Source organism: Conger conger, chromosome 6 (assembly GCF_963514075.1).
Source record: "Conger conger chromosome 6, fConCon1.1, whole genome shotgun sequence".
NCBI lineage: Eukaryota > Metazoa > Chordata > Actinopteri > Anguilliformes > Congridae > Conger > Conger conger.
In genome coordinates, this window is record NC_083765.1 from 38,774,655 (window position 1) to 38,801,987 (window position 27,333).

Consider the following 27,333-nt stretch of genomic DNA (forward strand, 5'->3'; position numbering starts at 1 on the left):
GCTTAAGCAAAGGTGCACCTCGGCTTAAAAAAAGAGTGAATCACTAGCATTGTTCGATTTGTTTGCGAGGCACAGTGGGATACTACACTACAACCGAATGGCATAGCCTCGAGCTACGCATGCGAAAGATTTCAGAATGCATGCGTCATTCTGGTCCGGCAAACTGACGCGCTTTAATTGTGTATCCATGCAAGTTTGAAACGCGATCCGGCCCTCCTCTCCCACAGTCATTGTGGTAGTGTATTAAAATCATTTGGATCTCTATTAGACGTGGGTATTTCGTCAAATGTACACATGTTGAATTAATAGTTAATACCTTTGCAATCCTGTTTGAACAATATAACATTTAATTGGTGTGATTGTGATCGCTGTTACTGTAAAATGCTTAATTGCATGAACTTCAGTTAAAAACCCGTGTTTCTTTTAGAATACGGAAGGGCGAAAACGCAGGGCAGAAATATCAATCCACACCCTCCAAATTTTTCCACTTTTTATTTTACAGTGATTAAATAAATATTTTTTAAAGGGAAATATTTCCGATTTCTGAGCGTGGTCCGATTGCTTGCATAATCCCGGTTCGTAGCAGAAGTTAAAACATTAACACATTCTTGAGCTCATTAATCTGTTGTTCGGACACTTAGTTCCCCACGTGAGTGGAGTATGTTATTAATGAGCTGGAAAGGGGTAGATGCAGTATGTGGAAGCAATACATCGCTGTGTTGATATTAGAAGTCATTTCGAAGTCATGTCAGACACGTTAATACATGTTAGATTAAATGTTTCCCTTGCTATGTGGATTATAAAGGAGTTGAAGGTACTATAAAAACACTGTGAAAGTATCGAAACGCACGGTCCCCAGATACATCTCCACAATCCGTATGAATAAATTGGCATTTAAACACGCCGTTTTGACTTCGATGAAGTTATGATGTCACGACGATAGGCTAATTTGCATCAGCACGGCCCACCCTGTAGTGCTCGGCACACAGAGTGTTCAGTTATTGGTAAAGCTCATGAGAGGCGCTGGAGAATTGACAAAACTCGATCACATAAACGTCTTCTTATGGATATTAGGACCTAAGAAATGGCCCCCTTTAACTGTGCATACATTCCAGGTCTTATTTAGAAGCAGGTGACTGGAACTGCAAGCCACTGATAGGGTTCTGCTCTGCACACAATATGGCTTACTGGAAATGTAAGATGCTGTGTTATACTATGCTATGTGTTATTTACATGACCTGAACTAATGTCCTGTGTTTGTCTCCATGGCAGTACATTGAGGGTAATGACCTGGACAGCCAATCGGTGCAGGACATGGGGGAGAGCAGCGTAAGTACTACAGAATGTGGGGCTCTGGGATTCTTGCCATTCTGTGCCCTTAGGGTCGATGTGACTGAGTCTGTGCTTCCTGTTGACAAAAACCCAGAAAAACTTTAAATTAATGCAGTTTCATTACGCACCTACAAACCTTTGAGAGCGAGAGAGAGATAATGTTTAGAATGGGGACAATCCGCTCTCCCAGACAAAAAAAGAAAACCAAAATGCACTTATAGAGTATAGGGGAAAAAAGAGAAAGTACCGCGAGTGAATGAGACCAGAGACGAGAGATTATCATGCTGTCTTTCACCACAGTCCCGGTTCCTGTTTGTGTACAGGCTTTAGACGTGGGAAGTGGCGTGTCTGAGAGGAGCTTCTACCTGCTCACCATCACCTTGAGAGAGGGCCGAGAGCTGGTGATCAGGGACCGCTGCGGTAACAAACACAGACTTTACGCACATATACACACAATTCCACACATTCAGCACACACACATACAGTATGCACAGCAAACAAAAGGGAAAGTCTAAGCCTTCCAGACATTCTGGCGGACAAAAATCTATATTTACAGGCTAGGGCCTTGTATTCAACTGGCATTGATATAGACATGACACATGCAGTTTCATATATACATTTTATTTTGCACAGCAACAAATCTTTATCACCAGAAAAGTCATTGTAGTAAGCAACATTTTATCGGTTTATTAAAACCACTCTGAGAAGCCACTTGCCGCACGCAGGAAGTTATGTGACTAATATGATTCTCAAACTGCACTGAACCTTGCAAGACATTACATTTCAAGACAGATTTTCCTCACTTCCTTGTCATCCTCTGTCACCTCAAATGAAGAGATGTATCCTAAATAAGTTGATGGTTGGCTATTGTAGCCCAAATGTTATTTTTAGCTTGTTCTAAACAGGCCATTTTTGCTCTTTTACATTTAAACTTTATTAGGCCTAAAGAGGAGCTTGGCATGATCAACAAATAGTGGTATTATTTTTGTTATGTTGAACGGATTATTCTACTGCTAGCGTGTAGAGGCAAAATCTTTGAAATACACATATTCTCCCAACAATGCATCTTGCTGTTCCGGTATACACAGAATACATTGTTCCTGGGGCATTCCTTGTTTCTAGTGCTAATTGAACTGTAGGGGCTTTGGGTGCAAAGTATCCTATGCCACTGTCCTGTAGGTTTGCTTAAAGTGATATTTGACTTTCTGGGTTTTAATATTATTATTTCAGTTTGAGTGTGTTTTCAATTGGCTGGGTAATTTTTATGCATGCGATGAGGTACAGTGCATCCGGAAAGTATTCACAGCGCTTCACTTTCCCCACATTTTGTTATGTTACAGCCTTATTCCAAAATGGAATAAATTCATTTTTTTCCTCAAAATTCTACACAAAACACCCCATAATGACAACATGAAAGAATCCGATTGAACATCTCTGGTGAGATCTGAAAATGGCTGTGCACCGACGCTCCCCATCCAACCTGATGAAGCTTGAGAGGTGCTGCAAAGAGGAATGGGTGAAACTGCCCAAAGATAGGTGTGCCAAGCTTGTGGCATCATATTATATTATATTATATAAAAGACTTGAGGCTGTAATTGCTGCCAAAGATGCATCAACAAAGTATTGAGCAAAGGCTGTGAATACTTATGTACATGTGATTTCTTAGATTTTTATTTTTAATAAATTTGCAAAAATTAAAAAAAAAAAAACTTCTTTCATGTTGTCATTATGGGGTGTTGTGTGTAGAATTTTGAGGAAAAAAAAGAATTTATTCCATTTTGGAATAAGGCTGTAACATCATAAAATGTGGGAAAAGTGAAGCGCTGTGAATACTTTCCGGATGCACTGTATATTGTTATAAGTTCCTTATGACCTGCTGGCTGATAAGGGCTGGAATAGAGGCATTTGGGAGTTTGTGGTGTCGAACAAGGGACTACACTTGCTGCAGACATGGGCAAGAGGTTCAGCTGTTTCACACCGAATATCAGAATGGGGAAGAAATGTGATCTAAGTGATTTTCAGGAGACAGTCTCTTGAGTTTGCAGAGAATGGTGTGAAAAACAAAAACACTCAGTGAGCAGCAGTTCTGCAGGTAAAAACTCATTGTAAATGAGAGAGGTCAGAGGAGAAGGGCTAGACTGGTCGATGCTGACAGGAAGGTGACAGTAATGCAAATAACCATGCATTACAACAGTGGTATGAATACACAATGCATCAAATGTGGATAGGCTACAGCAGCAGAAGACCAATCTAATAAAAACTAAGTCTAATAAGCCTAATAAAGTGCTTAGTGAGTGTACATGTGTATATAACCTGAAAAAAAAATCTTTGGTTTCTTTTATCTTTGGTTGCAACTTTCCTATGGCACATGTTACCTGAGATTGCTGCCAAAGGAAAGACACATTGAGAGTAGTAATATACAGTATAAACAGATATTTATGTTATGAATTCCAGTGAGTATTCTTATAATTGACCAGTTAATATCTACAGCATCTGGTGGAAATATAATGTGACTGTCATTGTACAACTGTCAGAAACGTATGTATCTAAAATATCCTTCGGTGCAGATAAAAACTGTCTTGGCCAAGCAAAGACATACTTAAACTGATAAAAAAAACTAAAACTAAGCAAGCTGTCCCTTTAATGTGGCCTTTGCACTTTTTGCACAGCGAGAATGATAAGTGAACGTTTTTTCCGTGGAGTTGTGGTGTTGTGCGATCCTCTCTTTGTATTTGGGGAGCTATATGGCAAATTGTGGTACATGAGCTTTGGGCTGTCCCATTTTTAGCGAACCATTTCGAAACCAGTCTCTGCTGCATAACATCCTGTGGCATTTCCCCCGAGTGACTGTAAGTTAGTGCACAGCCCAATGTTGGTTCAGTTTAAGCTCTTTTTATCTCTAGTCTGTGATGCTTTTCTGGCCAGCTAACCAGCCTGTGTCACTGCTCTGCACTGGTCCTCAACCCGCTAAAATTAATCATGCACTTTGAAACCCTTCACTAACTTCCGGTGGCTGCCCGCCAGTCAATTGAAACCTCCCACACACTCATACTAAGCTGCAAATGGTCCTGCTCCTACTCTTCAGAAGATGATTGTACCATACGCTCCAACCAGACCTCTCCGTTCTGCATCCTGCAACTCAAACCATCAAACTTGGTTCAATTGCATTATTTTTCTGGACTCAAATACCTTTTTGTGCTTGATTGAGCTTGCCTGGTGCCATTGAGCCAACCAAGAGGACCAGAATGCGCAAGACAAGCTCAGTAAAGTGTAGAAAACTATTTAAATTCAGAACAATTACATAATTCACCCAGGTCTGCTAACTGTACTTACAGTGCCTTACATAAATATTTGGTTTTTGCTCTGTACTCCAGCAAACAATTGAAACAATGATATTAGTGCAATTTGAGGGCTTTTACATCCATACTGGGTGGACTGTGTATGAAATACAGCCCAATTTTAGGGGACCAAAAGTAATTGAACAAATGAACAGAAACTAAAATACAGCCATCATATTTACATCTTATGCAATCAATGATTACATGAAATCTGTGACCCATAGACATCATCAGATGCTGGGTATCTTCCCTGGTGATGCTCTGCCAGGCCTGTACTGCAGCCATCTTCAGCTCCTTCTTGTTTCAGGGGCTATTTGCCTTCTGTTTGGGGGAGGGGGGGGGGGGGGGGGGCATTATGTAAAAACGGCTACAATTCCTCACTATTCACCCAATATGGATGTAAAAACCCTCAAATTAAAGCATTAACGTCATAGTCGTGTTTTATTTCAAATGCAATGTGCTGGAGTACGGAGGCAACACTACGCCCGTACTGTGTCTCTAGGTATTATGGTCTTTACTTGCAATGTGAAATGCAGTTTTGCAAGTCGCTATTGCTAAGAGCATCTGCTTAATGATTAAATTGTACATTGTGCTGGTTAATGACACTGCAGCTGTCTCCGTTACCTGGTTTTACAACGATATGGAAAGTGATCAGATACAGAGCATGTGAACCTTTTATATTGCAGCATTAGATTTTGCATGACACAAAGTAGGTGGCTAAAGGAATGTTTGCTTTACACCAGACAAGCTCATTAAAGCATAGCATTTGAGGCCCTGCTCATTGGCTCTAAAACTACCCTCGCCAAAGCCCAAAATTCCCCACCCCCGAACATCATGATTGATGGATTCCTTTTTCCCCTCTCCAGCCAAGTCAAGTGCCTCGGTGTCACTCTGGACAGCACCCTTTCTTTTGCACCTCCCATAAACAACATCACCAGGACTGCCTTCTTCCACCTTAACAACATCTCCAGACTTCACCCATCCCTGTCTCAATCCAGCACTGAAGTCTTTGTCCATCCATTCGTCACATCCTGGATTGATTACTTCAATGCTCTCCTTACCGGCCTCCCAACCAAACTACTCAACAGGCTCCAAATTATTCAGAACTCGGCTGCCCGGATCATTACACGCACTAAATCATCTGAACACATCACCCCTATTCTCATCCAACTACACTGGATCCCTGTATTCAATACCGAATTCACTACAAATACATTTTGCTCACCTACAAAGCCCGCCATGCTCTCTCTGACCTCAGAGAGAGCTCTGACCTCCTTCCCGAGTACCCCCCCTCACGTTCCCTGCGCTCATCCTCTGCTGGTTTCCTGTCAATCCCCACTTCAGGCCTTAGCACCATGGGTGCGAGGGCTTTCAGTTGCACCGCTCCTAGGTTCTGGAACTCCTTGCCCCCACACCTTCGCCAGTTTGACTCAATGGACATTTAAATCCCACCTCAAAACACACCTGTTCAAACCGGCCTACTCTCTAACTCTCACCACATTGTGTGTTCCCCCCTTTTTACTCTTAGGGTCACTCTTCTACCCCCCTTCGCACACCTTCTTGTTGACGTTGTGTACACATTACACTTTTTTAATTGTATCTTTATTTGTTTGGCTGTTTTTATTGTATTCTTTTATCCATTGTAAGGCAACCTCGGGTGCCTTGAAAGGCGTCTCAAATAAAAATGTACTATTTGATAAAGGTATTTGAATCCAAAACAATTATGTATTTCACCCAAGTCTGGTTGGATATGAAGTCTGGTTCAGCTCGTGTAACAGCTTTCAGTTATTTTCTCTATTTAAATTCCTACACCGCCTCACAGCAAGGAGGTCCTGGGTTCGAATCCCCGTCGGCCGGGGCCTCTCTGTGCGGAGTTTGCATGTTCTCCCCGTGTCTGCGTGGGTTTCCTCCGGGTACTCCGGTTTCCTCCCACAGTCCAAAGACATGCAGGTTAGGCTGATTGGAGAGTCTAAATTGCCCGTAGGTGTGAGTGTGTGAGTGAATGGTGCGTGTGCCCTGCGATGGACTGGCGACCTGTCCAGGGTGTATTCCTGCCTTTCGCCCAATGTATGCTGGGATAGGCTCCAGCCCCCCTGCGACCCTGATCAGGATAAGCGGGTTCAGATAATGGATGGATGGATGGATAAATTCCTACACGGTATGTGCTGTAGTATATTCCCCAGTTAACTTCCTGCTAAGTATTTGCAGTACTTATCAATGCCTGAGGTTTTGGTGTTTGCAGTAGAAATGGTAGTGTTTTGCATTCTATGCCCCTGGGGTACAGCCAAACATTCCATCACGAGTATGGCAACACCAGAGTCTTTTGGCATACCTTCCTCTTGTTGCATATAGGACAGAATACCAGACTGGCTGATGACAATAATGGCCTGCAGGCAGTCACCTGACTACAGGTCAAACTGCGACCACATCAAGGGATGTAATACTGTCGCTGCTTCACAGGTGAATGTGCTGGAACATTCCCCCCATGGTCCAGTTGCAGCATTGCAGGTGTGGGTGGTGGGAAAAAATTTGTTTCTTTCCAAAAAAGCTGTGGATACAAAAAAGCTGTGGATACAATAATGAATAATGCATACAGATCATTCAAGTTGTAAAATACATGTGATTTACAACATATTAAACTTGCTGTTGGAGGTTTGACAGTAAGTTCGGCCTCCCACTAATATCTCTGTTTGTGAACTACAGTAGGTAGCATTGTCAAGCTTTTTTTGTTTTTCAAGAGAGGGCAAAGTACATTTCCTCTTTTGTTTATTGTGGTGCTGTAATGTAGCCCTGTACAATATGAAAAACAGACTAGTTTTAAAATAGTGACAAGAGCAACCAAAATCCAGGTAATTAAAAAAAATAACAGTGCTTGTTCCTTGATGGAAACGAGATATTCAGAAATATATTTGAATATGTATTTATTCAATATTTAATTTTCTAAAATTGCTGTAGGAAAATGACAATTTGGAAGAGGGGGTTAGGTGTAGAAATGCCCGTATATGACAGTTTGTTTGGAGATGATGGTGTGGCGCTACAATTTGTAACCAATGCTAATGGGATGCATCACGTACGACTGTGTTTTCATCACATCAGAAAACAGGAAGTGAAAACTTCTGTATTCTGACATCAGGGGAACGGGCCCATGTCCTATCACACATTCTTGTCCCAGTGTCAAACCTGAAATTATTATTGGCAATAGCAGTATTACCTTATTTTGATGCTGCAGCAGTGGCTAATTTAACAGATATAAGATGGCAGCTTTTTACAATCTTTATCTTACAGTACAATGTTATGTTTTTATGATACCATTATGAAGTTATTCAAGCAAAGGTCCCAGTATCTTATCTATATACCTTAAGGTTAATGGTACTGAAATGGTGGTATGGAGTCTTGCCTTCATATGGAAGTAAATGCCACCCCCTGGTGGTAATACCAAGAACCGCAGCCTATGTTGGTGAGAAAAAAACTGTTGGACCATTATTATCTATAGATGTATTTGTCTCGGTCCAGGCTAATGTGAGGCTTTCTGAATAGCAATTTATAATGCCCAGAAATTTTACAGCCCAACGCCTGCAGGAATGAATGGTGAACTGTGTAGCTTGTGGAGTGTTGTCCCCTCACAGTACAACACCGGCCAGCTTGGTTTTCTGTGACCTTCATTAAGTGTGTTTCTTAGACTGGCAAGAGCTCTGATGTTTCGCATTCATCTGACAGGTCTCTGGTGTCTTCAGGAAATGCTCTGTGGTCAGAGCAGGAAGCGGTTTAGCAAGCGAGCCTCAAGCAACAGAAAGCAGAATAAACCATTCAGCTCACAACCAGCAGGGAGCAGCGTGGCTTTGAGACATCGCCTGTGTGTTTCTCTAGGCCAGTTGACTAACTAAAACCAACCAAATAACTTGTTTTATTTATCCGTTTTTCTTTTTATCAGGAACGAGTGACCCGTACGTCAAATTCAAGTTTGAAGGAAAGACTGTTTACAAAAGCAAAGTGATCTCTAAAAATCTGAACCCCACCTGGAACGAGTCCTTCTCTCTTCCGTTGCGCAGTCTGGAGGAGAACCTGCAGGTGAAGGTAAGACTGCTGATCTAGGATCAGTTCTCCTCTGCCCTGGTCCTCTTCCAGTGTATGCAACTGACTCTCGGTCAGAGCTCGTATTCATAAACCCTCCCAGAGTGCTAATCAAGGACCTGGAAGCAAAAAGAACCTCGGTTTTTCATATCACAGAGCAGACTCCCCTTTCATCAGGTTATATTGCCTTAGTTACATATGTTCCATGGCTAACCTGGTCTGTATGGTCTGTATGGTCAGGTTATCAGTTTCAAACATTGTTCCAGGGCGTATTGTCCCCTGTTTAGTCTAATCAACTGTCTCACTTTGGATAAAAGTATCAGCTAAATAACTGTGATGTAATATGAAATCACGCACTCTGTTCACACCGCAGTCGCTATCCTCACAGGCACAGATTGAGGGCGGACCCATTCGCATACTTCTCTGAAAGCTATCCACAGGCACTCCCCAACAGCCAGCTGGAGTCACTCGGGCAACAAACACTGCTATCGCTACTGACTGTATCCCACCCATATCCCTGAGCAGCTTGAAGCTGATCATGCACTGCTCCTGTGGGGCTGCTGGTGGCAGTGGGCACTGGCACCTGATCATGCACTGCTCCTGTGGGGCTGCTGGTGGCAGTGGGCACTGGCACCTGATCATGCACTGCTCCTGTGGGGCTGCTGGTGGCAGTGGGCACTGGCACCTGATCATGCACTGCTCCTGTGGGGCTGCTGGTGGCAGTGGGCACTGGCACGGATCGGTTCCGATCCGAGACCGCGGTGCCCACTTGTCCCACCAGCCATGCTTCTGCCCAGTGAGCTCATCCACTGGTCTCTGGATTATGGGTTATGAGTTCATTCTATAGTTTATTAGCATGTCATTGCTTCAGGCAAGATTGTAAATATGCTGTATAATGTGTAATGCTCTAGTCTAGAATGTGCAGTTGTCGTATTAGAAATAAACTGTCAGACAGTGGTCCTCACTCCTGGTCTTGGAGAGCCGCAGGGTGTGCTGGTTTTTGTTTTCACCTTAATATCAGCAACCAATTCACACCCAATAAACCAGGTGAGGTGAGTAAACTGTGGAATTGCTTTAACTGATCAATTAAGTGCTGAGTAACAACAAAAGCCAGCACGCCCTGCGGCTCTCCAGGACCGGGAGTGTGGACCACTGTCACAGGGCGGATAGTGAGAGTGTAGGTTTATTCGTTATGAATGTTAAGGTAAGTACGATAGGGTATGTACATTTTTGGGTACTGAATACAGTGCTAGGTTGCCTGTCCTGCTGATGTGTTCACTTGTTACACCTGCTTGGACTCTAGTAGTGTGTGTGTAGAAGCAGCACAGAAGCAGTAAGTTCATTCAATAAAAGATTTGGAAGTTGTGTGATGGTCACAGTTAAAACGGCTCATTTTGTCTTTGCATCATTGAAGGTGTATGACCGTGACCTGACCAAAGATGACTTTATGGGGGCCGCAAGTATAGACCTGAGCGAACTTGAGCTGGGCAAGTAAGTAAAGCACTGACCTGTAGAACTTCTGGAAATTTCTGCACTGTGATCAGCAATCAGAATCTGATGTTTGATTGCAACACAGATTATCTTATGTTTGTATCAGTTACAACCCTGAGAAGGAAGCACCTTTTCCAACACTCAACGTAATAATTGTTTTTGCAATGTTATCTCTTTTCCTGATTTTACCACTAGGTTTTTCTTTATTTTGTGTTGCCTTGGTTGCAGTCACTAAAAAGGAATACATGAAAAATCAGACTGAGAGCAGCTTTTTAATGTCAAATCAAACGTCCTATATTTCTAACTCATATTTCTAAACCATGGTGGACCATCTTCCCTCCAGCTCTAACCACGGTATTTGATCGGTATTTCTCTTGTGTAATTTCACAATTGTCCCAGCCCCTGATATCTGACAGAGACATTGCTGCTATTTTGTCGATTTCATTTAGGCTTATTTTACAATTTAGACATTCAGAATCTGGAGAATGCCCTGTTTTTGTGGTTCTTTGCTGCTTTTTACAGTTCACTACCGATGAAGATAAAAAAAAAAAAAAAGCGTATTAATTTGGCATTTAGGAATTCTGGAATTAGTGAGAAACACAGTTGTATGAAGATCTATTCACATTCTCAACATCAGGTCCTCATGTTGACACACCAATAACAGACTGCAAAGTAAATCAAGTCAAGACTAGATACTGAATGCTTTCTTATGCCTGCACTAAGGAAGCGATTGCATACGCCTTTCTAATCGGAGACAGCTGAGAAGCCAACTGCACAATTACATTTGGTCCCCTAAAATCCGGGGACTATGTATTAAATGTATAAAAAGCTAATTCCTTCACGGGTCACCCGATATGGATGTAAATACCCTCAAATTAAATTATAATAATTGAATACCCCATTTCAAATCCAATGTTCCGGTGTACAGGGTGAATAGAATAGAACAGAACCAGTACCACTGTCCAAATACTTACGGACCTCAGTGTATATAGTTTACACTGGCCTGTCTCTGCAGAACCAGTGAGAAGGTGCTTCAGCTAGATGATCCAAACAGCCTGGAGGACAACATGGGTGTGCTGGTGATTGACGCCTGCCTCTCACTCAGAGACGGGGAAAGCAGACAACACGTAAGATAATAACTGTAATTTAATGTAATTTAAGATTGTTTTTCATTTCATTTAGCTTGTAGCCAGAATCCTATTACAGAGAAAAAAAAAGATTATGGAAAGGAGTGTCCTGTATCATCAGTATTTTTATAGGGTGGCACAAGATAGAACATGTTCACAGTCCCAATAAAGAGAATCCATAAGCAAACGTTTGAGACAAAGGACTTCTATCAGTACTGGACTGAGGCTTTTGATTATCCTGCTTCTTATTCGTAATGTGCATTTGAGCACTTTTTCCTCTTACACTCTGTCCTAATTAAAATAATAATGTTTTTCTTTAAGTGGATTTTGCCTGATTTTTCAACAGTATGCAAGTTTTTCAGTCACACTTTACAATAAGGTTCATGACTTGGCATTAACTAATGTAGCTGTTAATCATGAATTAATGATGTACAAATACATTAATTAGCCATGAAAGTACATTTTAATTTGATAATATTGTTAACCTTTTCATTTTGTTAACTACTAACTAATGTATTGTAGATTAATATTAGCAAACCATGGGATAAACTTATAATTAGTTAATTATTAACAAATACCTTAACTGTTCTTTCATTCCCATATGAATTGGCATTAACTTGTGTAGATGTTAACATGAATTATGGATGTACAAATACATTAACAAAGCCAAACTGATGAACTTCTCAGTCGTTAGTTAGTTAGTTAGTTAGTTAGTTAGTTAACAACTACATTGGTTAATATTAATAATATTGTAAAGAATGACAGTTTTGACAACTTCTCAGAAAACATTGTTCTGTTTCCGTTTCACTCATGCAGTCTGTACCCTTAGTGAAAGAGTGAGTTACATTTAATCGACATTCGCTTTCTTGTGTTTTCTTCCTTCTTCATTGCAGAAGTCATCTAAAAGAATAAAGAGCCTCATGGTAAGATATATATATATATATATATATATATATATATACACATTTCTGGATGGGCACACAATGGCCACATTCCTTCATTAGCCAGAAGCTTTTATCCAGAGTGGCTTATGAAGGCCATTACAGCAAACAAGCTCTTGTGTGAATGGCAGCGCTAACCGGAACTGGGTGTAATTTGTAATTGTTTTGGATTCAACTACTTTTCTCTGCTTGATTGGTCTTACCTGGTGCAATTGAGCCAACCGAGAGGACCAGAAGGCGGGGTTTGCAGTTTTTGAGAGTATTTCATAGGATTCACCAGGCAAGCTCTGTAAAATGGTTAAGGTACATGACTGGGACCCTCAAGGTCAGTGATTCAATCCCCGGTGTAGGCATGATAAGATCCATACAGCTGTCGGGCCCCTGAACAAGTCCCTTAACCCCACATTGCTTGAGTCTAATCAACTGTAAGTCACTTTTGATAAAGGCATCAGCTAAATAAGATGTAATGTGCTGTAATATTTAAACCTGGTCTGATTAACTATAAGCACCAGGACAGTATTGTATTGCCACATATTAAGAACTATGCTGATGAGTCTCTTCACAAGTGAATGACATTTAGTATTAAACACAGGGACACTTGACACCATGGGCTTCACTAATTAATTACAACAGTCTCAATGTGACTGATAAGTGTATTGTAACTAGCTTTCAGATTATTGTGTGCTTGATCTGTTGCCGTTATCTTGATGCACTGTTTTTGTAGTCATATGATTAGATTTTAAAGAGTTCCTGCTAGGCTTTGACCCTGTTTAAGCTTGTCCTGTTATACAACATGTATTAGATTTTTTGTCAAATCCCATATGTGTTGCATTTGATGATTGCTACTTAAACGCAGCCAATCTCATATGGATTGGATTTACATAGCGTTTCAATCGCATCTGGCACGGAACAACTAAACACGCAGGAAGTATTGAGCAGTACAGTCGAAATCAAGGGCCTGATTTACTTTCGCAGATGTAAAAACAATAACATGACCGTGGTATTTGTTTTACACAAATCATTGGTTGTGTTAGTAGTTTTGTGTATACTAAAAGGTTTTATACTCTGTAAAAGGTCTTGGTAAACTGGGCCCCAAATGTAAAATGAGGACATATACTGTATATCAGCTTTACTGATTGTATTGTAAATGGGACCTTTGAATGTTCTGAAGGTTGTCTTATAAAGACCCTACCGAGTTGAAGCCTTGCTAATGCCTAGCAGTGTTGCTATGTGCAAGCGAAGCAAAGCTACCACTGAACTGTAAGCTTCTAGTAGTTTGTGAGAAAAAATAAAAGTGGTCGGCAGCAAGAGATGAACTACCTTCATACCTCCCTCGGTCCTCTCTGAAGTACCTTTGCTGGCCTCTCAAGTACTGTACTTAGCCTACAAAGGATAATGTTACACACCATAGCCAGTGTCAAGGCATTATATTTGTCATTTTATTTCTCAGCACGAGGGGGCAGTAGATCATAAGAACTCGGCACAATTTTACAAAGCCCGTATTAAGTTTATATTCGCGCAAGGTGCTGTGGGAGAGCACGGATGGTGCGGCGTCTCGAGGAAAACCTGTGTTTTTCATTTCATTTCTCATTATTTCCTTTTCTCCTCAGAAAAAGGAAATAATGAGCAGGGATGAGTTTGCAGTTTTCTCCTGCGAGGTTGGCACCCCAGGCTGGGATATAGACTCGTCACGCGGTCTTGTTTGCATGTTAGTTAAGCACAAAAAAAAAAGAAAGCAGTTATTTTAGTTTGTGAGATGCTGCTCTTCTCTATATTTAAAGCAGTAAGCTGTGAATGCGATTGAGTTAGTTTGCATTAGGAGGCGGTGATTCTATTTTCCGTTTATTGTTTCTACTGGGGTTAGCAGTTCTGACCGCTTAAGCATCTGCTTCACTCCCCTCCAGACATAACTGCGGATGAATTTGAATTCATTTTTAATTGGGTAGAAGGAAAAGAAATCTCGGCAGACATAGGGAGCTGTGTGGTGGTCAGAACACTGCACTGGAATTTAAAAGTAAATGAAGCGCTTCTAATCTAACAGAGTCCCTCTTTAGAGGGCAGTGGTAGCTAACATAGCACTTTGCGACTGGAGCAGACAGTAGCCAGTAGTGGAACAGGCGCATGAGGATTGTATTCTTCGGCCTGTTTGAATACTTGAATACTCACCTGAAATACGAGCCCCGCCTGTCTAAATGACTGAATACCCTGCACGCTCTTCTTATCCATGCTCCTCCACTAATACCCTCCTTATTCACTACAGTTTCATCCCAGAGATGGTGATTAGTAGTTGTCCTTCTAAAAGTTAAGGGTGTGTTTATTTGTGTGTGTGTGGGTGTGTGTGTGTGAGAGAGAGTGAGTGCGGGCGTCTATGTGAGTGTGTATGTATGTGTGTGAGTGAGTGTGTGTATGGGGGAGGGAGACATGCAGTTGTTCAGTGTTTTTTGAAGTGGGATGGTAAAGATATGACAGGCTGATAATTCCCAAGCTATCATCCAGATGCTGGCTTGTAATATCACAGCTGTTGAGCGGACAGGGCCGGACGTGCGGGCGGGGCCCCTGTGTTTCGGGCCCCTCCTGCGCACCCCACGCTGTCCCTCCATATGGAACCAATCCTGGCCCCCTTTCACAGCTAAGAATAGCCCATATTTAGGGGCCTCACCACGCTAAGTGGAGCCGTTTTATTGGACGGCAAGATAGAAGCACATCCAAGATAAACACTTTGGATGACACGGCTTGGCTGGACATTAGATCTCTCTCTCTTCTTCCCTCTCCCCCTCACACGCTCTTTCTCTCTTTATCTCTCGCTTCCTCTATCTGGTTGTCCCCCTCGTTTATCAGGGATGGGTATTTATAGAGGTGGAATAATTTATTTCCTGCTAATGCGAGTCTTTCTGATGTTCTTTGATCCCTGCTGGAGTGAGTGGACTCCCACGTCTCTGTAACCTAACAGGAAGTGGGAACTGGGGGGTGGTGGGTTGGTAGTGGTTGAAGGGGGGTGGGGGGAGGGGGTGTATGCGCTTTTTGAAGTCGCCGTTGAGGAGCAGAGCACATCGTAGAATCAAAGGATTCTGGGAAAGAGTTGCAGCCCTGTTCCTTAATTACGGACGGCTTCCTGTTGCCAGGGCCATGGCCATGTTGCCCGTTATTAGGATAGTGTGATTTTGCCATCTTGTTTTCTCCGTTGTCCTCTGCTTCTCTCTTTGCTCCCCCTTTTCTTTCCTCTCTCTCTCTGTGAGACACAGCTCTAGATAGAGATTCAGCACACATTTAAATTGATTGTTTCCTCGTAGCTTGTCTGGTGTATTGGAACCTATGAAATACTGAAAAAGTGAGAAAACACACTCTGCCGTCTGGTGCCTGTAGTGTAGTGGCCAAGGTTCACAACAGAGACCCGGAAGGTTGGTGGTTCAAGCTCTGGTGTAGCCACAATACTACCACACTGCTGTTGGGCCCTTTACCCAGCATTGCTGCAGGAGGAATTGTCCCCCTGCTTAGTCTAATCAACTGTAAGTCTCTGGATAAAAGCGTTGCCTAATAACTGTAATGTAATGTAATGTTTCCAGGCATTAATAACTGTAATGTAATGTAGTGTCTCCAGGCAGTAATGACTGTAACCAGGCAGTAATGACTATAATGTAATGTAATGTCTCCAGGCAGTAATGACTGTAATGTAATGTAATGTAATGTCTCCAGGCAGTAATGACTGTAATGTAATGTAATATAATGTCACCAGGCAGTAATGACTGTAATGTAATGTAATGTAATGTCTCCAGGCAGTAATGACTGTAATGTAATGTAATGTCTCCAGGCAGTAATGACTGTAATGTAATGTCTCCAGGCAGTAATGACTGTAATGTAATGTAATGTCTCCAGGCAGTAATGACTGTAATGTAACGTCTCCAGGCAGTAATGACTGTAATGTAATGTCTCCAGGCAGTAATGACTGTAATGTAACGTTTCCAGGCAGTAATGACTGTAATGTAATGTTATGTAACGTCTCCAGACGGGGTCGTCGCCGCAGACCAAGCGGCTGTCTGACTCACACAGGAAGAGCCAGCTGTGGAGCGCGGTGGTGAGCGTCACCCTGGTGGAGGGCCGGGACCTCCCGGAGAGCGGGCAGGCGGAAGTGTTCGTCCGGTGCAGACTGGGCGACCAGAAGTACAAGACCAAGGTACCTCCGACCCCAACCTCACATAGAGGGTCAGGGCTCCACCCCAGGCTCCTCCAGTGGTCCTGTGAAACCAAAAAGCTCAGAAATCAACATTCTACTGTTTTGATTTTTGAGCTTTACAAGTGTACAAGTTTCTTTGGTGTGTGTGTGTCACTTCACCCTCCTGTGTTCCAGCCATATTAATAATGTGCGTATAGCCTGCGCATCTGGCCAGCTATAGTGTCACTCTCTTCTTACAGCCCTACAGGGGTCTCACTCAGACACGGTATAGACCTGTAGTCACCAACCCTGTTCCTGGAGCCTTTTTTCTCCCCTTCTGTTACTCCGTGTTACTCTGTAAAGTGCCTGTGTTACTCTGTAAAGTCCCTGTGTTACTCTGTAAAGTGCCTGTGTTACTCTGTAAAGTCCCTGTGTTACTCTGTAAAGTGCCTTTGGGACGGTCTTCTGTTAAAAGCGCTGTACAAATAAAGCTGAAATTGAATTGAATTGAATTGAAATCCTGTAGGTTTTCATTTCAACCCTAAGTTGGCACATCGGACTATAATTAGCAGCTCAATGAGATCTCTAGTTGTGAAATGAGGTGTGTTTTGTCAGGGTTGGATTGAAAACCTACAGGACAGTAGATCTCCAGGAACAGGGTTGGTTACCCCTGGTTTAGACTTTGCTTCACTCTGGATCCGTACAGAGCAATGAAGTGACAGGCCTGATTATTTCAGCTCGAGACAGTTCCTCTTGTTGGTTTGCTCAATTAATGTTCATTTACTGCCATCCTGTGTTCTCCAAGATTGAAGCGTCAAGCACCTGAACCCAAAAGTCCAGTTAATTTTAACCAATGCATTTCAAAATAAAACATACTGTTTTGTCGTCACTGGCTGAAAAGTGGGTGCTTCATCACACTCCCTCCAATCCCTGTCCATCCGTGGTGGCCATTTTGGCTCTCCTCAGACCGACTTTAACAGTAAACGGCACCGCTCCGTGCTCCCCCAGTCTGACTCACCTGCCCTCTTTCCCTCCCTCAGGGTATGTGCAAAACGGCCAACCCTCAGTGGAGAGAGAGGTTTGACTTCAACCGCTTCCAGAGTGGACCGGACATCCTGGAGCTGGAGGTGTGGGCCAAGGAGGGGCGCAAATACGAGGAATGTTTTGGAATGTGAGTCCCGCCTGTCGCCGTGAGTTACTCACACTGCTGTCACACACATCTGAGTGAGATTAAGGGAACATGAGCCCCTGCCACTCATATATATGTGTGTGTGTGTGTGTGTGTGTACAGTATATGTGTATTTGTGTGTGTCTATGTGTCGTTCTGTGTATGTGTGTATAATATGACATTATGTGTGAAGAACATCAATCCCCCCTCTTCTGTGCTGGGATGTGATGAGTACGTGTGTGACCCTCTGTGTTTAGGTGTGAGCTGTTACCTGAGTACAGGTGTGAGGTGTATCTGTGTGTGTGTTACCTGAGTACAGGTGTGAGGTGTATCTGTGTGTGTCTTACCTGAGTACAGGTGTGAGGTGTATCTGTGTGTGTGTTACCTGAGTACAGGTGTGAGGTGTATCTCTGTGTATTAAAACTGAGTTCCTGCTATGTGATATTAACCCCAGGTGTGAGGTGTATCTCTGTGTGTGTTATAACTGAGTTCCTGCTTTGTGATATTACCCCCAGGTGTGAGGTGTATCTCTGTGTATTAAAACCGAGTTCCTGCTTTTTGATATTACTCCCAGGTGTGAAGTGTATCTCTGTGTGTGTTATAACTGAGTTCCTGCTTTGTGATATTACCCCCAGGTGTGAGGTGTATCTCTGTGTGTGTTATAACTGAGTTCCTGCTTTGTGATATTACTCCCAGGTGTGAGGTGTATCTGTGTGTGTGTGTTATAACTGAGTTCCTGCTTTGTGATATTACCCCCAGGTGTGAGGTGGATCTCTCTCAGGTGCCTGTAAACCAGCAGAAGCTCTTCTGCCTGGTGCTGGATCGCAGACGGGGCGAGCTGGTGTTCCTGGTTACCGTGACGCCCTGCAGTGGGGTGTCCATCTCCGACATCTGCGCCCCCCCACTGGAGGAACCCCAGGAGAGAGAAAACACAATCACCAGATACGTGAGTATCCTCCACCCACTCACTGACCCCTCCAATGAATATGATGCAGGATGATGTTATAATAATAATAATAATAATAAAGATACTGCTACTACTACTTACTACTTACTATTACTATTACTGCCACTACTAATACCATTACTACTACCACTACCACTACTAATACTACTAATAATAATATTCTTTATTTATATAGCAGCTTTCTAAACAATTTTGTGAAGTGCTTCACAAGACGGAATGAAAATAACATGAACAAAGGGAAAGTAAACTGAAACGGACAAAAACCTCAAATCAAGTCTTATTATTGGGATTATTGTACTTATTTTTTTTTACAATCTTCTGTGTTGCTGTCCGAGGAGAACACAATGAGAGAGGGAGAGGTAAAGGGAGGGTGACGGGCAAACAATTTTTCAGGATAAAATGTGTTTAGATTAGTAGTGCATCTCATAGGACCCATATTACCATTTAGTTTCCATGTGTCCTTTTAGAGTCTCCAAATTGCCTAGACATAGCTTAGACAAAACTATACAGAATGCAGTTTTTGGTGATATTGTCATAAAATTTCAAAGGGGATTTCTCCAGTGTTGTGGAAAGAAAATAAGAAATTATAGAAAATATATTTTCAGTCAAATAAAGAGTTAATCAAACTCTTATTTCACAGCACAAATATTAAAAGATTATTGTAAAACCGCAAAAATGATAAAAGGTGATGTTTTTTTACATGAGTGTTGTACCCAGTTGCACCTGACTTTAGATTCTGGATTATAGAAAATGGCCTCCTTTGGTTTGTGTTTCTCCCTCAGTGTTTGAAAAACTCCTTTAAAGACGTGAGGGATGTGGGATTCCTCCAGGCCAAAGTCATCAAGGCCACTGACCTCATTGCAGCCGATCTCAACGGTACTCCTGTTCAGCACAATTTCGTACAAAACGCCTCCAATCACTTTATAGCCCCGTTTGGTTACATCCCCGACACGCTGTGTTTATTTCAATCCTCGCAGGAAAAAGTGACCCTTTCTGTGTCTTGGAGTTGGGGAACGACAGACTGCAGACCCACACCATCTACAAAACCCGCCACCCGGAGTGGAACAAAGTCTTTACCTTGTCAGTGAGACTTCTCTGCATAAAACTGTGCTGTATGTGAAGGGAATTCTCATTTTTATTCTGAATTATGCCTTGAGTAGTTGTGTAATGTGTATAATTCTGTTCATTAGCCCAGTTAAAGACATCCATGATGTGCTGGAGGTGACCATTTTTGATGAGGATGGAGACAAGGCACCGGATTTCCTTGGGAAAGTGGCCATTCCTCTGCTCTCTGTGAGTGGGCTTTTCCATTAACTTTGTATTGTTTGATAATGAGAAATGGTGCAACAATCGTACTTGAATGTGTCATTTCTTGAATGGATTTATATACTGTAGACTCACATATGCACATACACGCACACACATGCATGTGAATGTGTGCTTTTCCAACAGAATTTGCATGAGGCAGTAATATCAGGTTACATACAGGGCATGTGTTTAATAACACAAAGGCATGGCTGTTGTGTTGCTGTGTTGACCTTACTCCAGGTGCATAATGGGCAGCAGGCCTCCTACGTGCTGAGGAAGGAGGACCTTGAGGGCCAGTCAAAAGGAAGCATATCCTTGGAGCTGGATGTCATTTTTAACCCAGTATGTATGGCCATTTTAATAATAATAATTATTTTAATTATTATTATTATATCATAATGATAATAATCATCGTCACAATCATGATGATGATGATGATGATTCACTCTCAGAAAAACAGGGTTCCAAAAGGAACGCTGTGATTCCATAGAAGAAGCCAATCTAGTAAAATTATAAAAAATAATAATACGACGAGTATTAATAATACTTTCATTTACAGTATGTTGCTTGCCTTACTTGGTGATCACAGTGCATTGCAATTAAAATTAAAGAAGAGAGAGAATGAAACTAATTGAATAAAATACTGGTAAAACCAGTCCTTGAAACGCACAAGGGGGGCCATAAAAACACTCAAAAAAACATTAAAACAAAGACCATTAAAAATGAGCCACACACCAGAGGTGTCACAGAGATGTCACACACCATATGAAAAGCAGGTCAGAGAAAGTTGAAAGCTGGTATAATTTTCTGCGACCCTGAGTCCAGAGACATAAAGCATCTAAGATCGGTTTTGCCAGTTTGATTGGCACACCTACCGCTAGACTCTTTAGGTATACGGGCCTGTTTGACAGCCTGAATTGAATTAATTGGGTTTTTTTTGTATTGAATGAGAATGTTACACTAGATGGTTGACCCACAGACCCCCCCCCCCCCCCCCTCTCCCCCACACCCCTGTCCCTCTGGCTGTCCAAGGTCCGAGCAGGTGTCCGGACCTTCAAACCAAAAGAGATGAAGTTCATGGAGGACAACCCCAAGTTTTCCAAAAAGGTTGGTTTCCCTGTTTGTTTTTTTATAACAAAATTAAAATCTGGTGTGGGCAGGCATCCAATTGGAGGTGTGATTCAAAGCTGGAGTGGCATTATTTTTAAGCTTTAGGACATGCCGTAGACCCAAGCTAACAGAGTCGAGAGTGCACTGTGAAAGTTTGCAGGGCATACTTGGCCCAACCGCGGCACAGACAGCTGATTGGGGTGTGTTATGGTGTTTGACACCACTGAACTCAGGAGTCACACTGTCCTGGGACAAATAATATTTTTGAAATAAGTTAACCTGAGGATTACTGATCATTTGAAAACATCTGCATGAAAATACGTTCAATATAATCATATGTTGTGATTGGAAATTCTCAAAATCCTCAAATACAAATTTGACCCAGGTCTTATTATGTAGTTATTATTACAGTAATGGGATATATAACACGGCAAAAATTTTATTGTAATTTTTAATGAATGAGATGACCATTTTAGATTTTTAACTAAACAATTCAGATGTGCATAAAGTGCACAGTTTTATTAAAGGGTATTTTTTTACGCTTTGGTCTCACCGTGTAGAAATCACAGCTTGTATACAGTATACAGTACACATAATGGCACCCTTAATTAGAATGGAGAAAAGAGGCTGCATATAATAAACAACATTGCTCATGATCTATATTTTATGTTCAAACATAAACCATATACTTTTCTGTCAGTACATTTACTGAAAACTGCAGGTGCCAAAATTATTGGCAACCCTAACAATTATTGTAAATAAAATCATACACAGTGAAATTGGCAATACAAATTGAGGTAACACGCTAAGGAGTGCGGTATCTCAAGGATATCAATGATTCTGCAGTTCTGCTTTGAGGAATGGTCAAAGTCCCTCCAAATGTGTTCTCTAACCTCATCACAAATCATAGGAAAAGACTCATGGCTGTCATCTTTGCCAGCGGTGTTTGTATAAAGTATTAAACCAGGGGTGCTGTTAATTGTGGAACCTGTTTGGGGAAATTTGGATTTTATTTAAAAAATGTAAGACTTTGGTTGATTTCATTGAATCATTAGTAAAGCCCACTACTTTACGAATGTTGGAAAATAGAGCTTATGTCAATAACTATTATTATGTAGTTTTTGTGAAGATTTATCTGTGGTGTTGCTCTATATGGTATTTCTTGTCCTCTCCTATAAACTGCAGCAGTGGTAGCCACAGGCACTCCAGCAGTGGGCTTGATTTAATGATAACTGGTTACGTCGTAAAAAAATAAAAAAAATAAAAAAGGCTCCCAGTAAAAGTAGTGAACGCTGAAAGGGTGAACATTATCTGGCTTACCCCTGCCTCTCCTCCATTACCTCTCCTCAGATCTTAGCGCGTAACGTGCTGCGGGTGAGGGCGATCACCAGAGCGCTGCTGTATACTTTACAGTACATTAAGAGCTGCTTTCAGTGGGAGAGCACCAAGAGGACAATCATCGCCTTCTCCGTGAGTCCTGCTCCCTCTCTGTGATGAATTCGCCTCGCCCCCCTTTTCACGGCTCTCCTTTTTATGAAGTTGGGGTTTTATGAATGTGCGGTTCTTTTAATCCTTTTCCTGCCTTGTCTAGTGAGGGCGGCTGTTACGTTAGTGGCTAAGCTGCTTGACTAAGGTTGGCTAAGGCTAAGGTTCAAGCCCCAATCTGTCTGGGTTTTTTTGTTTCTGGATTTCAGACTTTCACAACAAGTCTGAAATCAGAAAATATCCACTTCTTGCAGTTTAAAAGCCGTTATGTTTTTCTTTTAATATTTGCTGTGGCTTTTGAGCATATTGTGATACTTATTTGTTGCCCTTTTTCCTTGGATTTCTCCTGGGATTGTATTATTTGTTTATTCATATAGTTTTGAATGCCCAATGATATTCTTAGGCATGGCCTATGGCTATATTGTCCTTCAATGTAGGAGAGCACAGACAGTCACACGCATCCCTTCAAGCACAGTGCCCCAGCTGAGCTGTACGGTCACTGTGAAGGAGGAGTGCTATTCCTGTGCAGTTTAGGCAGACAGTTGATCCCAGTTTGAGCAGAAGAAGTGCTCTAGAGTTATGATGCAGCCCATACCCTGCTGACTAAATTCCTTTCTAACCATACCCGGGTCAATACATAATAGTTTTGGATTTAAATACTTTTCTGTGTTCGATTGATCTTGCCTGGTGCAGTTGGGCCAACCAAGAGGACCAGAAGGCAAGGTTTGCACTTTTAGAGAGAGTATTTCATAGGTTACAATCCACCAGACAAAGCTCAGTAAAATGTAGAAAAGTATTTTAATCCAAAGCAATTACGTATTTGACCCAGTTCTGCCTCTTCACCCACTCCTGTTGGGCTTCACCTGTGGATAGCACACCTGTGAATATCCTCACCTACTCCTGTTGGGCTTCACCTGTGGATAGCACACTTGTGAATATCCTCACCCACTCCTGTTGGGCTTCACCTGTGGATAGCACACCTGTGAATATCCTCACCCACTCCTGTTGGGCTTCACCTGTGGATAGCACACCTGTGAATATCCTCACCCACTCCTGTTGGGCTTCACCTGTGGATAGCACACCTGTGAATATCCTCACCTACTCCTGTTGGGCTTCACCTGTGGATAGCACACTTGTGAATATCCTCACCCACTCCGGTTGGGCTTCACCTGTGGATAGCACACCTGTGAATATCCTCACCCACTCCTGTTGGGCTTCACCTGTGGATAGCACACCTGTGAATATCCTCACCCACTCCTGTTGGGCTTCACCTGTGGATAGCACACCTGTTAATATCCTCACCCACTCCTGTTGGGCTTCACCTGTGTATAGCACACCTGTGAATATCCGTCCACTCCTGTGTTATTGGCTTCACCTGTGGATAGCACACCTGTGAATATCCTCACCCACTCCTGTTGGGCTTCACCTGTGTATAGCACACCTGTGAATATCCATCCACTCCTGTGTTATTGGCTTCACCTGTGGATATAACAATGATTTGGAGTATAATTCAGGCTTCAGGGTAACATTAGCGATAAGTAACTAGCTGATCCAGGACCTCTCAGCATTTCCTCAGGTGCCAGTCCGAACACCTCACTGGCTCTAGGCCTTGTCGTTTGTTTAATACCCTCCTTATTTTTACTCAGGAGGTTTGCTTGGAAGTTTCTCTGGATGAAAGCCACTGCCAGATAAGTACTGTCGATGTAAATGACATGGAAAGTTCTGGTCTCGGACAGTGTCTTGGAAATATGCCCGTATTATTATAATTATTTTTTAAATATATTTCCCTGTGCACTGACCCCTTTGGGGGGAGGGCTCTCACACCCCCATCACACATAATTAGACCTTCCACTGGTGACAGTAACACCATATATTTCATTTTGGTTTCATTTCATTTCATTCATGCCCAATCCCCAGGCCCTTGAAAGAGCATCTCTACTGCCTTTAGTCTCTTTCAAACTAAAATAAAAAATAAAATAAAAATGACCCAAAAGCATTGTTCTGAGTAATGGGATTTTTTTTGCTGTGCTAATAAAAAATAAAATGGTGTTCTCGCTCACTTGGTTCTTTTTGATGTTTGGGCGATGGAAACATTTTTTTTCCGTTTCTAATTTCATGGTGTTTTTTCCCCCCCATAACAGTGGCATTATTAATCCAAGCTCTTAAAAGTCCTTGCAGCTGAAAGGCCTGGGTTTCAGCAGCAACCTTCCGGGACCCTTCTCATAAAGGCTACACTATCCGTCGCCTTTAAAAAGGGCCCCAGAAAAACCCAGCCGCCCCTCTGATCTGCATATTAAAAGTGCAATTTTACTGCTGTGTGGGGGAAGCTGGCCGGTGGTGGTTTCTGGGGCTTAAGCCCCCCGCTTCCACACGCGGTGTTGGGCTGCGTTCGGTGCAATGGAATGACTGTACCGCCCCAGAAGGCCCGGGGATGCTGGGCTCGCGGGTTCATAGGTCAAGCCTCGGCCCCGCTCCTTCCAAATGGCCTTCTCTCATCTCCCGTAGCGGGCCGTCGCTAACAGAAGTGTTAGCGCTCAGCAGGGCTTCTGAGTTATAGGAGGGGGATTTGCGACTCTGTGGAGTCTAATTACTAAGCGTAATACCCCATTCCAGCGTGTGCAGGGAAGGGGTTTGAGCAGTAGCAGAGGGATATGCGCAAGTTATGATTGCGAGGGTTGAATTTGCTTGCAGGAAATATCTTCTTGTAAATATGTTGAGTGTGAACTGCACATGTTGCTGCAAAGATTAGTAAACGACCAGACCGCGAGACGGAGAGGAAGAAAAGAGAAAAAAGCGTTTAATACAGACCAGAGAAACAGTCTTTTCCTTGTTATCTTCAGGTTATTAGAAATATCACCTCTGACTTTTCACAAACATCCATTAGTCTTATTATGAGCAATCCGTACTCTTTTAATCTGAATTAGTTTGGCATTTTAACGGGAACGGGAATGACGTCTCAGACAGTCAGTGGGTTTTCTGAAGGCCATCACGGTGTTATGAGCGCTGGCGAGAAAACGGCACCTCAGTTGTGACAGCATGCTCCTCCGCTGCAGTCATTATACGCAGCGTTGTGGGGTATACATTCTGATTGCATAATCTATTCAGCGCTCTGAGGAGACTACGCCGCCTGACGTTCCCTTCACAGGTGTCACTAGATGACACTGCTATTTAAATACTGGCCTGCCTAATTAGGCAACATTAGACTTCTGACAAAAAAAAAAAAAACACAAGCCTCGTCACTTGCATGGGAATGCAAACCGACTGTAAAGAAAAAAAAAGAAGTGGGAAGATTTTTATTGCTTGTTTATACTACGGTAATGAGTCTAGAATTTGTGCTTCTAAAGCCTGACAACAGCATTATTCCTCCTGTGTGGGGGGATGTGACAGTTAAAAGCCCAATAAAATACTGGCCTTTTAAATGCGCTTCTCACTGACTGAGTGAGATGAATACTGTATATATCAACAGTCGCTCTGCGGAGGGGTCAAATAAAGTTCTTTCCTGCGGTGCACATTTCGGCCTGTAGATGGCGGTAAAGCACTGCAGAACAGAGCGGAGGGGCGCCAGCGCGGATATCCAGAGCCATTCTGAACATGACTCTGGAGGAGTGAAATTTCTCATTCTGCTACTCTGTGTGCAAAACAAACTTTAAAATGTGAGATAATGCCCTTTTAACATGTTTGAACCCTTCCTGTCAGATCTGGTGGAATCCCTCAGCGGGAGGGGTCACAAGACCTGTATTGTAGCAGGTGCTTTGAAGTCTAACGAGTGATTTCCATTTTGGAAGAGGGGAGAGGAGGAGAAGGTAGAGGAAGGAGAAGATGGGGAGAAAGAAAGTGGAGGGGGAGAGAAAGAAAGACATCATTTACACATGAAAGGCCATTTTGCCCGCATGTTATTAGAGCGCTTTAAGTATTTGAGTAGAATTAATGTTTGAGTCTGAAGAGAGCTGTCAGGAGGCAGACCTGCGTGTGCGTGTCTGTGCTGTTTTTTATTCTTGTTTCTCTTTTTGACGTTGCCAGGCAGGGACCAGTTTAGACACGGTTTGACAGCCTGTGAGATGCTGATTGCCTCACATCACAGACGGCAACGATGGCGTCTGATTGGTTTGATGCGTCGCCACGGCGACACAGCGCTTTTCATGTGGACGGAATCGTGTTTTACTATAAAGGAGCGGGGCAGGGCTAACACCATCACAGGGCCCAACTGCCACAGGAGGAGGTTTGGGGGGGGGGGGGTCAAGGGTCAGCTGACCAGTTCAGGACGCCCACGAATGGCATTGCTATCAAAGTGGTTACAAGTATCTCCTGGTAGTGATGTGTTCTGCTGGCCTCCCACACTGAGTAGTTCTGTTGCACCAGTGCAAACTGTTCCAGTGTGAAGAACATATGCTTTTGCAAATAAGTACAAAAAAATCCCATTTGGGCCTCATCTTTGCCTGAAGAGTGACATTTTCATTAGGTTCTGCTCTGTGTTCCTGGCTGATTTCTCTGTACTCAAATTGAGAACGCAGTCCTCAGTTTGGCTGTGCGGATGGTGCTGAAGTCATACGGCACGAAGCCTACCTTTAAACTAATGAGATTTTAAGAATGGAAAAGAACACCATCCCAGCAGTGTTTGACACCCCGATAAAGTTAGTGGTTCCCTTTAGAGTTTTATTAGGAAATAATTACTTTATAAAAAAAGAAAATAGTGTTTAGTAGGGGAGAAAGAACAATACTGCATATTGTACATCTGCTTCTGCAGTCGACACGTACCAGCATTGTTTCAGGAAAGCCCCCTTCTGTCCTTCTGGTTCAGCTTATGTACTACTTACTTTTGTGTGTATTTGACTGTGTGCTCCTTAC

The 27,333-nt window shown here is 42.6% G+C and overlaps 1 protein-coding gene across 2 annotated transcripts in view; it reads left to right on the forward strand.

Moving 5' to 3' along the window:
• The window catches only part of LOC133130191 (multiple C2 and transmembrane domain-containing protein 2-like), a 61,635-nt gene that overhangs the window by 13,160 nt on the left and 21,142 nt on the right, over positions 1-27,333 (forward strand). For both annotated transcript variants that reach the window (XM_061244542.1, XM_061244541.1), the window contains 15 exons: positions 1,273-1,329; positions 1,656-1,752; positions 8,602-8,744; positions 10,156-10,232; positions 11,248-11,359; positions 12,253-12,282; positions 16,304-16,471; positions 17,491-17,621; positions 18,378-18,564; positions 19,368-19,461; positions 19,563-19,665; positions 19,776-19,878; positions 20,134-20,235; positions 20,926-21,000; positions 22,354-22,473. In XM_061244542.1, coding sequence (XP_061100526.1) covers positions 1,273-1,329; positions 1,656-1,752; positions 8,602-8,744; positions 10,156-10,232; positions 11,248-11,359; positions 12,253-12,282; positions 16,304-16,471; positions 17,491-17,621; positions 18,378-18,564; positions 19,368-19,461; positions 19,563-19,665; positions 19,776-19,878; positions 20,134-20,235; positions 20,926-21,000; positions 22,354-22,473 — 1,599 coding nt within the window. The remainder of the gene's footprint in view (positions 1-1,272; positions 1,330-1,655; positions 1,753-8,601; positions 8,745-10,155; positions 10,233-11,247; positions 11,360-12,252; positions 12,283-16,303; positions 16,472-17,490; positions 17,622-18,377; positions 18,565-19,367; positions 19,462-19,562; positions 19,666-19,775; positions 19,879-20,133; positions 20,236-20,925; positions 21,001-22,353; positions 22,474-27,333) is intronic.